The 12,369-nt window shown below is 39.6% G+C and overlaps 1 protein-coding gene across 8 annotated transcripts in view; it reads right to left on the bottom strand.

Moving 5' to 3' along the window:
* Window positions 1-12,369, bottom strand: part of VPS13D (vacuolar protein sorting 13 homolog D) — a 246,652-nt gene that overhangs the window by 107,431 nt on the left and 126,852 nt on the right. For all 8 annotated transcript variants that reach the window (XM_057535232.1, XM_057535241.1, XM_057535246.1 and 5 more), the window contains 5 exons: window positions 11,997-12,105; window positions 6,211-6,374; window positions 5,205-5,313; window positions 2,879-3,058; window positions 824-940 (listed from right to left, as the gene is read on the bottom strand). In XM_057535232.1, the coding sequence (XP_057391215.1) occupies window positions 824-940; window positions 2,879-3,058; window positions 5,205-5,313; window positions 6,211-6,374; window positions 11,997-12,105 (679 nt within the window). The remainder of the gene's footprint in view (window positions 1-823; window positions 941-2,878; window positions 3,059-5,204; window positions 5,314-6,210; window positions 6,375-11,996; window positions 12,106-12,369) is intronic.

Here is a 12,369-nt window from a genome sequence, read left to right as displayed (position 1 = left end):
TGAAAGGAAACCAAAATATGACACACTGACAGTTTAAAACAGAGCTCAAGGTAGCCAGGAGAGCACAAGGAAATAAATGGCTTTAAATCCCTCTACTTTGCCTCTAAGCAGATGAAAACCACGTAGGAGCTGTATTACTCACCTTGACGGCTCAAATTCCATCATCTCACTAGAAGCCTTCCTCTCCAGGCACACTCCCCACCCCAACCAGAACTCCGCAGTGATATGATAATACCTCTACCGGAGCACTGATGACATTTTGCATCTCATTACAGGAAAATAATCATTTGAGAATCTTTGTCCCTATTTGAGAGACAAGCTCTTATTAAGTTATTCACCAAACTTCTATAACATCCAATACAGTGCTTTACATATAGGTTTTTTTTTTTTAAGATTACTGAATAAATATGGAATAAGTGTGCTTTTTCACACTTATCTCATGTTCCTTTCCAGACTTTTCACTTTCTTTCCAATGCCCAAACAGGGCCAGGGAAACGAAGATGTCAGAGTCAACTGGGGCCAAAAAGATAAAACCTAGTTTGCTTATTCTCAACCTTCACTCCTATTTAAATTCAAATAATTTAGCTTTATTTTCATCTTACTGTAACAACATTTGTTGCATTCTGATTTGACCTGAGCTGTCATTTAACTAACATATTCACACATTCATGATGTGATAACATTAAATACTATGAAGTAACACTGATACTTAGAAGTCATAGAGGTCAGAGAGAAAAGAGAAGGTCTCAACTGAGAAAACCAAAGAGCAAAATTCTAAACAAATTTGTAATGAAGAAATGACCTTGCAATAGCTAATACATACTTCCAATTCCTGCTCTGTGTCTGGATTCTTTAATTTCTGCAGCTCTTGATCCGTAACAGGAAGTTCATCCACTTCGTACGATGAACGGTCACTTTTCCGTTGGGAGAAATCTGTTATCTGAGGTCAAATAAAACACTGTACTTACTAAGAGGGCTCAAACTTCCACTGCGAAACCCACTCCATACCAATTGTGTAAGTCAAAGTCACTATATGCTCAATAATCCTATGGAAGTTAATGGTTTCCAAAGCACTGCTAAGGTAAGATTGATATAAGAATGAAGCAAATTTGGTCTTGAGTCTGTATGACTAACACCAAGCTGTAGACCTTGAGAGCTTCATACAGTGGGAGTTAGGCATCTGTAGGTGATCTAGAATTATAGCTCAAGTCAAAACATGCAAACCTCAGGATCAAGGCATTCATTTTTTGCCTTAAGAGGAGGGTGCTTTTTAAAGAGATATTGTGGATTATGGCGTACTATCTCAGAGAATTTACTGTTACACATCAACATCTTTTCTTTTTCCTTAACTCTAATTCCCCATGCCCTGATAAATCCGTATCTCCAGCACAGAACTCTCCCTGAGCTACAGACCCATACTTACACTGACTTCCAGACACCTTCATGTAGATACCATACACTTAATAAGTCCAAAACTTAACTCTTCATTTCCCCCCAGAAGTCTGTTCTGTGCACATCTCTTAGTGATGGAGATTATCATCCTCCTAGTTGCCCAAATCAAAATCTTGAAGGCCATTCTTGACTGCTTCCTCTCTCTCACCCGCACATTCAAGCAATCACTAAGTCTGACTGACTCTACCCCTTAACAAGCTTTCATTTCTATTCATTTCTCTCCAACCTCCTCCTCATGTCCACCCCCCTGCCATGTATTCTAGTTTGGGTCACCATAATCTCTCAGCCAGATCCCTCCTAACTGGTCTTTCTCTGTCTCCAGTTTCACTCCAACTCTCCACACTGCAGCCAGAGTGAGCAAGTTAAAATAAATTTCTGATTGTGTCACTCTCTGACTCTTTGTTGCCATAGAAAAAACACAAAATCTTTAGCATGTATTAGGCTTTTAATGTTCTGGCCCCTGCTTCGGTCCCCTGCCTATTTCTTAGCATATTCTATGTGCCAGTTGGATCACTCTCCTTTATCTCCAAGCCTTCAATGGAGATATATAACTTCCCATATGTATATACTTTGCTTGTTTTGTTTATTGCTCATGGTTTATCTACCCCACTAGAATGTAAGCTCCAAGAAGGCAGGGAACTTCGTTTGTTCACTAGTCTAGGTTCAGTACCTAGAACCGTGCCTGGCTCTAATAGGGGCTCAGTAAATAACTGGTGAATGAATACTCTCATTCTTAGGGCACAGCCCCTCCACCTTTCCTTCTTGATTTGGCTAACTCCCTTCAGTTAACATTTAGATCTCAGCTTAAGTGTTACTTCTCTTAGAAAGCCCCTGCCAGTCTCCAAATCTGGGCATACAAATCCTTTCTAGATACTCCCCATAGCACCCTCCACTCCTACTTTCATAACACAACATGTTAATTATCTCATTAGAGACCTCATATATCTCCTTGTTGTCAATGTTATTAATATATCAATTATTTAAATATATAATAAACATATATAACAATTGATAATAATATGTACTGTTCTTGGCATTATCTTCTTTAATTCTTATACTTTTTTTTACTCATTCTTTTTTTTTATTATTATTGAAGTATAGTTGATTTACAATGTTGTGTTAGTTTCAGGTGTGCAGCAAAGTGATTCAGTGATACATACATATTTATCTTTTTTTTCAGATTCTTTTCCCTTATAAGTTATTACAAAATAATTCTTATACTTTTTAAAAATCATCTTGTATTTTACTTATACTCTGATTCTTATAACAACTTTGTGAGGCAGGTCTTATCCCCACTTTATAAATAAGGATACGCTATCCTCACATCCAGCACAGATACTTCAATAAACATCTGCTGAATGACTGACTAGGTGGGGGCGGGGGGAGCACACTGAGACTCAGGTCAGTTCTTACAATAAATTATCACCTGGAGCGCTCTAGTTGGTCCATCTGGGATGACCCTGATGGACAACATTCCAGAACCAGGCCTCATTTTTTGGTTAATAAATTGTTGTTCAGGTGGAACTGGCCCCAAAAGCTCCATGGATGTGTCCGGACCAAGAACAACTTCAGCTCCGTCAAACAAACCAGAAAGCCCTCCTTTGGCCTACAGGACAGAATAAAGATGTGTAAGAAAAGGCAAAGGCACTGACTTTGACAATTTAACATGTCATTTCAAACAAGTTACCAAAATTTAAACTCTCTTCTGAAGGGTCATGGTCAACATATAGCAAAGCATTTACTGTTCTTTCAGCTTTACAGATGATAAAGAACAGGAGGATTACTTGGGCAAGATGGAAAGTTACACTACATGAATTTAGGGAATTCAAGGTAAGATAATTCCATGAATACAGTATATTAGTTTAGTAATAACTTCTAGTCATTAAGATAAGCTTAAAAAAAAAAAAGTACCAAAAACCTTATTTCTCTGAGTATTCTCACTAGGGTTTGCTTCAAAAGCTGAAACATTCTGAAAATTTAAGAAGTGTCACTATCACTGAGCTTTCCAATAAAAAGCAAATTCTGGAGTTGAAAACCTCCCCAAACAGGCATATGGCTGGACAATCAAATATTCAAAATATGGTGCCTCTTCTAAAATGAAGCAGGGAACTGTGAATGTCATCTGATAGCCAGTTATTCAGGCCTTTGGAGAAAAGTACCTTCGTGCTGTATGCCCCAAGTAAAACGGAAGTCTGCAGGATGATGCCTTTGGGAGAGTGAATACAGGGCTAGAGAAGATAGTAGCTAAAGTGTCTAGATCCCCCTCTGTTAGTTTTTAAACAGTGAGTAATGAAAAGGAAAATTTGAGCTGGGTTTATAGCTTCAACATGGAGAAAGCTTTTATAACTGTTTTAAGTTTAGAAAGAAAGTGCATACACAACCTTATAAGGGTAGTGTCAGAAAATGTTTTAATGCCTTCAATTATTTTATTCAGAATAATAAGATTGAAACAAGTTTATTTCCCTAACCAAAACACATTCTGCTCTGCTGAATACTGCTATTATAGGGTCACTCAGAGAAATGATGAAATAGATTCAAGAAACAACAAACACCAGAAAGGGATTTTTTCTTTTTTGGTTGGGGGGGCGGCGGTGGGTTGGGCAGGATGCTCTAAGAGAATTGGAATTACATGGGCTTTAGAAACAAACCAGAAGTAAAGTCAGGGTCAGACACGGAACCCAACAATTATAACAGGCCCTCTTTTGCCTCTAGAAGTCTGAATTGCATTGCTAATTGAAAATCACAAATCCATTCCAGATGTGTGCTTCATGTAAGTAAGCAGCTTGTCTTTGATGAAAAAAGCTCAGGGCACTAGAGATAAAGAAAATAAATCTCACCAAACAGCAGTCAGGGGCTCCGTACATCTCTGCTCGCTCCCCCGGGGAACAGGCTCCCCTTATGGAAGGACAGCCTGGTTTCCACCAGCGTCAAACACACCAAGAGCTCTCCAGGTTCTGGGCCTGATGCTCTAGTGTTTACCTTTTGGGTAAAGCCCCAGGCTGAGGCAGAACTGCACACACAGTCACACGTGCTGTTGAGACACCTTCCTACCACTCATCTCAGATCCATGGTCTCATTCCTGGCCTGAAGCCAGAAGGAGAGAAAAATCCAAATTCCTGGTAACCTTCCAAACACACATTTGCTTATAAAGTACCTGGGAGCTTTTCATGGGGTGGACTGGCTGACTTGAAGGCAGGGGAAACTGAACAGCAATCTTCATTTCGACTTTTGCTACAACAATGAAATGTTTATTTGGGGACCACTGAGAATGCAGAAGTAAACAGAATCTAGGGCATGCAGAGCCCATGAAGATTACTCACCATCTCATAGAACACTTTATAAAAGATGGTTTTAACCTCACAGGTCTAAAACTAATCCATCTAATTTAGTGGTGGGCTTTTAGCTGACATTTTTCTTTCTTTCTTTTTAAAATTACATAGGTAATTTATCTCATCAAAGAAAAAAAATCCAGATAAGCCAAGGGGGGGGAAAAAAAAAACCATCACTCAGAAGCAACCATTCCTAATACATTTCTTACATATCACCTTCAATAACATTTCCCGTGTAAATATGCATAGATGCACAAAGTTTCGTGGTTTTCCTGACTAAAATGAAATAATACATATTTGCACTGTAATTATTTTTTTCCCATTCAACAACATCTCATGTATATCCTAATTAAGACTTTGTTTCAAAAAAAAAAATGGCTCAACCACTGCTTGCTGCAACTGGGGATGTCAAAAACTACTAACCTGGACAACCAACCCATGTAACCCACAGGTCAGTTTCCCTTCTCGGAAACTCCACGTCTGGGTTGTGCTTCGCCTACGATCAGGCTTTCTTAGCATCAGCGGCTCGTATCTAGAAGAAAGGAAAATGCAACAAGTCCTGTGAGTCAAATATTTCAGGCCTGAAGAGAGTACCAGGATCGCGGTTTTACTCTTCTTCCTTCCAATATCCTCTGCCCTTAAAATCTAACAGGCAGTTAGCTTGAATCCTACGGCAGCTAGGTATCTCTCAATGAGGAAAGAGGAATAAAACAAAATGGAAAGCAATGAGGACACAAATATGAATACTTTAAGGATTCATAATTTAATACATATAATAGGGGTTCTTGCTTTCTCACAATGACAAGCTGTCATGTAGCACAAGAAAGGTTTTTAAAATATTTTCGAAAATCCTTTTCTGTTTTATTTCCAAATACTTTTATTTTGTAATGGGTTTTAACTTCTAAGTCATCTAAAGTCATTTTGGAAGTAAACAAGGTATTAACTGAAAACACACTGATTTCATGGATAAACTGAGGAACAGGCTAATCAAATAACTTATTCAAAGTTAAAGAGCTGATTTGGATCCAAGGAGTTAGTCATAAAAACACATTTGATTATTCTCTTAATAATTTATTTCCGCTTTCAAGGGATTTAACAAAATTCTTAGATTTAAAAAAACAAACTGTTCACTTCTCGGGAGCAGGGGTAGATAGACGTTTGGATGAAAAGACATTCATGTTTCATAACATATTCTTCTTATAGTTTGATTTTTTTTTTTTTTTAACATCTCCATGGGCACTTCCATAATACCTTTAAAACATAAAACAGAAACCCAATACTCATGTTTGGGAATACAACAGGTTTCTGTCATTGAAGAAAAATACAAATTCTTACTTCATTTACAGACCCTTTGCTTTTTGGCGTAGATTTCTTCTGAGTCTGAATTTGAAAGCAGTGAACTTGAATCAAAAGTTGCCATGAGAGTTACCTGTTGTCAGTGACTGCAGCGAGACCAGCAATATCTAAGATGGCAGAGCCCTCGGTGGAGCGGGCGGCCAAGGGCTTGCTGGGGTTGTGAGGCGCGGAAGAGCCCTCGTGGGCCAGCATGCCTGTTTCAGTCATCCTCCACAGCTGAGAACGCTTCCCTGGCTCCTGTTGGGAAGAGACAGCAAGAGCCATCATGTGCAGCCACGGCTTCATACAAGGGCTTCAAGAGCTTCACACGGGGCTGAATGAGTTCTCAAGTAGGGACTGTACTAAAAGACACTTTCTGATTATGTCAATGCTTAATTCAAACTTGCACTGCTGTCAATCTCTAGTTGCACTTCGGATAAAACGTGCTAAACTCTTGAACCCAACAACCCAAAATGACAAATTATATAAATTTTTAAAATTTATTTTTTTCATACGCTTAATACTTTCTGAGCAAACCAGTTAGTCGAGGTTCAATCTACTCTCCTCCACTAGCTACACTGCTATGTTAACTGCTATTCCAGATGGCAGCCCTCCAGTGTCCTTACCTAAAAGAGCGATCCAATTATATAAAGTATATATGATATTCCCAGTATTTGGTCTTTGGTTATCCTCATAACTGGCAGACAACCAGAATTTACCAGAGCTCTCCCCCATCCCATGTTTATACGGGAAGCATACTACATTGATGGTTTCCAATTTCCAATTTACTGGGTTTACTATTAAGTGGATTGTATTCAAAAGTTATACTAGATTTATTGCTATTAATTCTAAATATATTTTCTCTTAGGAGTATTTTATAAGCAGTACTTGAACTTCCAGGTCAATCCATGAATGTCTGTATAATCCATTATATATAAGAAGTAATAATAATAATAGTAATAATACCTCCTGAATATTTACTATGTGTCAGCCACTGATCAGTGTGAGTTACACATAGTAATTCATTTAATCCTCAAAACAATCCAGTGAGGTATATACTATTACTATTCTTACTTAAAATGCAGAAGTCCCAGTGAGATAAAGAAACTTCACCATGGTCACATAACTAGTAGGTGGTAGAGTGAAGGTTTGAACCCCTGCAGTGTGAGTCCAGGGACGACATGCTTACCCACTTTGCCACACTACCTTTCTAACACAATCCCTGTAATTCCATTTCAGTAACACCTCACCATTGAGAATACTCTTTCTATGGGAACGTATACTCCAACTAGACCTGTCAGGATCACGTTCTGGGTACCACAAACGCATCCACACGCTGCCCCGCGATGGAAAGACAGCTTCTGCATCAAAGCTGTCAAAGCTGCATTAAAAGCTAACAAAGTAATATGAATGCTGGAGTCGAATGCCAGGATCTGAAATCCAGCTGCCTCATTTACTAGCTAAGTGACCTTGGATAAGCTACTAAATTTCTCAGAGCTCCTGTTTCCTGATCTGTCAAAGGGGGAAATTAAGCTACCTCTGAGGGTTCTTGTGATAAGTGTAATAAATACAAGGCACTTTCAGCACATACGTGGCACAGGGTTAATGCCTCGATAAATGTTTGCTATGTTATCATGATCACATCCCTTTACACAGCACGTTACGTACAGCATCCTAGTTGATCCCTCTCACAAACCTGGGAGATCAGTGGGAAAATGAGGCTCAGGTAGGAATGTGAAACACCAGATATCATCATCTTTAAGTGGCAAAGCCAGAACTCAAATCTAGAAGATATGATGCTCTTTCTTTTTTTATTTTTATTTTTATTTTACGTTGGAGTATAACTGATTAACAACATTGTGTTAGTTTCAGGTGTACAGAGAATTGAGCAGAGTTCCCTGTGCTGTACAGCAGGTCCTTGTTGGTTATCTACTTTATTTATTTATTTTTTTAAATCTATTTTAAATACAGCAGTGTGACGATGCTCTTTCTGCTGGCTGCTAACGCCTCCTCTATCTGTGAAAAGAGATGAAACTGAGCTGCACCTCTCCACCCGCAATCCCCACATGCTGACTTCTCTGTTCACAGTAAGAGAATACATCTATCCCTAGCAACAAAACCACACGGAAAAGCATCCCAGTCTTCCCGGAGGTGTTCCAGATCGGGAATCAAAGCACAGATGCCCCGGTGACGTCAAGTTTTCATACATGGATCCTCTGCTGCCTGCCCGTGTGTGCAGGCTAACCATCACTGGAAACTACCCAAACCTCCATTTAAAAACCCAACATCCACCATTCTCCTTCCAGTTCCCTTCCCCTGCCCCCTTTCCTCACAATTTAGTCCTAAAACCTTGAGGTGAGACTGAGGGAGGGAGAAGGCCATGGGGGCTGTGTGAGGGTACGTGGGTATATTGTGGTGGCCCGGCCCAGAGGGGGATGTTGAAACCCAAGGTGGGTGCTGATCCCTATCGAGGGGCTGGGGAGGCGAGCCTAGTGTGGGTGGTCAGAGACAAAGACAGGTGAGGAGGGAGCTCCTGCAGGGGGTGGGGTTGGAAGGGGAGCTGCCCAGCATGTGGAGATGAGGGCCCACGCCACGTAACAGCGTGTGTCCACTCTCGGGGGCGGGGGGGGGGGGGGCACAACTGTGATGCGAGAACATGGGTTACATTCACTGGAACTGATCAAATTAATAAATACGTTCTTAGTGTCGGACAAGGGAGTTACAAATATGAAAAGGGAAAAAATTAGAATGAGCTTTGCGATGCTGGACTAGAATTAGAACTATTAGTGTGAACTGCTGGTTCTTAATACACAGAGACAGAGAAATCTGTTGAATACATAAATACACATATAAGATATATGTATGCATATGCACATATGTTATGTATATAAGCAGATATAGTATGTGCCGTGTGTGTGCATATATACGTCATGTATACATAAAATCGCTAGGTCTGTCCCTTGAGAGAGTCTGGGAACAGCGACACCACAACAGCAACAAGGGCACCTAGTGTACATATCTTAAGTTTATAAATTCCATTCTCTGATAAAAGGAATCAGGGCTCCTTAAAGAAGTGGCAAATTCTGGGAATGCTGCAGGGAAAGTACAAAATGAGCCCAAAATAACTTGCTGTGTCAGAAAGTATGAAAGTGCTCAAGGCATGAGGGGGCATATGTCAAAAGGACACAGAAGGTTAAAGGCACTCCCACTGGCCAAATATGAGAACTGAGGATAAAAATAAATCCTGACAGTAACAGATAACACACTGAATAAAACAGAGAGCCATGGGGACATACATAAAGCTACAGACTGAACTGTGCCCCTGCAAAATCCTTATGCTGAAGACCTAACCCACAGTTGTGATGAAAATGGGGCCTTTGGGTAATAATTAGGCTTAGATGAGGTCATGAGGGTGGGGGTCTCCTGATGGGATCAGTGTCCTTAAGACACCAAAGGGCTTGCTTTCTCCTCTCCCCTCACCCCTGACCCCACTCTTCCTCTGCCATCTGAGGACACGGTAAGAAGGCTGCAGTCCACAAACCAGAAGAAGGGCCCCCTCCGGGAACCGACTCGGCCGGCACCCTGATCTTGGACCTCCCAGCTTCCAGAACTGCGAGAAATAAATTCTCATTGTTTAGTCTGTAGTATTTTGTTCTGGAAGTCCAAGCTAATACACATGCATGCATGCATACATAGATAGAAAACTTGATGAGGAACAGGATATTTACAGAGTCTCAAAGCACCTCTCCACAAAATATTTACTAAATACAAGGGAAAAGAAAAACATCCTTCACAGTGGAGAAGGCTGGCAGACACCACCTTAAGCAAGTGCTAATGTTAACATCACCAGCAACAGGACAAATCCACTTTACAGAACTTCTACCAACTTTTCTGTAAATTTGAGATTCTTTCAAAACAGAAAGTAAAAAAAAAAAATCCCCAAAAACAAACAAACAAAAACCTAAGAGGTCAACCTTCCACTCTTGGTTTCTAATTCAAGCACACAGGTCCATTTCCTAGTGCCAATTCAAAGAACATTGCCTAGTTTTAGATGTCAACGTAACTCACTCATCACCTTCCCTCCCATTTACCGGTTTTCATCCTCATCAAGTGAAATGACAACTGTGAAAGTGTGTAAATTATAAAATTTTATTTAAAGTATTTTTTGCTACTTAATTTTTAAAAATCTGTTTTTGTCTACTTAGCAGACACCTCGCCCTTGGAAGTCACATGCATATTTATTATTAGTGTTTTGCTGACCACACCTGGTGATCGTACTCCACTTGATACATCATCTTTCTCTTGAGTTGGTTTTCATTCACTCTAACATCCTCATTAACTTGAACATTTCTTTGAAGGTCATCTGCATCATTTCCAAGGGCTCTTCTATTTTTTTCCCAATTCCTTGGTTTTTGTCAGACTCCTTTAATTTTAGATTATTGCCTTTCAAAATTTCCTTTTTCAAAATGTTCAATAAAGTCTAGAAAATTGTTTACTTTCAATTACTACATCTCATGGTCTCTTTACTCATCACCATTCCCAAACCTTATTTCTAAAATGTATCTAACACATAAACACAGTCTTATATAAAAGAATGTGATAACATTTTAAGCAAATTTGAATTATGTGACTTTCAACTGGTATGATATAAAAACACATGTAGAAGTACTGGTTGATTGATAGATGGATGAACCTGGAAAACATTAGGATAACTGAAAGAAGCCCTTCATTAAAGACCACTCGTATACTGACAGAAGTCCAGAACAGAGGCGTCTACAGTGACAGAAAGTAGATTAACGACTGCTTAGGACTGGGAAGTAAGGAGAATGCGGGGGTGATAGATAAAGGATACAGGGTTCTTTCTTGAGGTGATGAAAATGTTCTAAAATTGAGTGTGGTTAGAGTAGTACTTACTGTGGATATATTAAAACCCAATGAATTGTATATTTTAAATGGGTGATTTGTATGGTATATGAATTATATCTCTATAAAGCTGTTACAAATATAAAACTGAATTGGAAACACATGTATTAAAGTTTCATTTGATGTGCAAAATTTGAAATAATTTGAATCTATCCCCCATGAAAAATGTGGTAAGAGTTGTACAACCTCAAAGCCAAATGAGTCATAAACCACCTACATTACTGCCACACATGATAGCACTTTAGTTGATTAAAGGGCATCCTCTGTCAGCATTAGGGCCATTTAGGCTGGAAACACACACCCTCTGTCAGGGTTGGTTTTGGATTATATGATTTATATTATGCAAAATTTTCCAGAACACACCCCTCAGGTAAATGGTTTCAAATAATTACAGCTGGTGATCTTCCTCCTCTTAAAGTGGTTTCTGCACCTCTGTGTTCTCAAACAACATTCATTTTGAAGTCTGAACTATTTACCACCAGTCTTTCTGTCAGTCACAATATTTCTGGTCAAACTTTACTCCTTCTCTCCATATCTAGGTCTATTAGCATAATCATTTCATAAACTAACTTGAAAAGAATGTTGGCATAAAAAGGGAAAAAACTGTCAGTGTGATAATGTTTCCACTGAGTTTAGGGAAAAGTAGATTAGGGGAGTGTTACAACAGAAAAAGAGCAATGAAAACGACAAATCACAAATTTGAAAAAAAATAAATTCAAGAATTAAGTTCTTCGAAAAGGCATCAAAGATGAGAAGGGCTTGGAATTCCTAGAGCAGGCGTCGTGGGACAGTGCGGAGAACAACAACTGGGGCAGTCAGGATGCCCAAGTTCCATCTGAGCACGGGCCTGGGTCTCTGCTTGCTCATCTGCAAAACGAGAGGGTGGACCACATGGCCCCTGTCCCTTCCAGGGCTAAAAATCTTTTCTTCTAAACTCCAAGTTCTAAGCTCTCTTACCTTCTTCTTTAAAATGACTCTCTGTGTCTTTGGTGAGACATCCAAGACGAGCTCTGCACAGGTAATGGCTCTGTTGGAAGCCACAGGCCGTCCTGTCCCTTCCTGTAAACTAGAATTGAAAAAACAGTAACAATCATAATACACACACACACACGTATACATGCAGACTCACATGCGTATTCATGTACTCCTAAGCAAACGGCTAAACCTCCACCACAAAGAAGATAATTCTTTTTTCATCATAGAAGAAAAAGTCTGACTCAAGCTGCAGAAAGATCAAGGTTGTGCTGTTTTCCTGCACAGTTCAAAGATTCATTTGTCAGAAGACATACTCTGACATTTCCCCTCTCCTGATAATTTCAGTGGCTTAAAA

The sequence above is a fragment of the Balaenoptera acutorostrata genome, chromosome 1, assembly GCF_949987535.1.
Source record: "Balaenoptera acutorostrata chromosome 1, mBalAcu1.1, whole genome shotgun sequence".
In the NCBI taxonomy this organism is placed as follows: domain Eukaryota; kingdom Metazoa; phylum Chordata; class Mammalia; order Artiodactyla; family Balaenopteridae; genus Balaenoptera; species Balaenoptera acutorostrata.
This window is presented reverse-complemented; position numbering and strand designations above follow the sequence as displayed.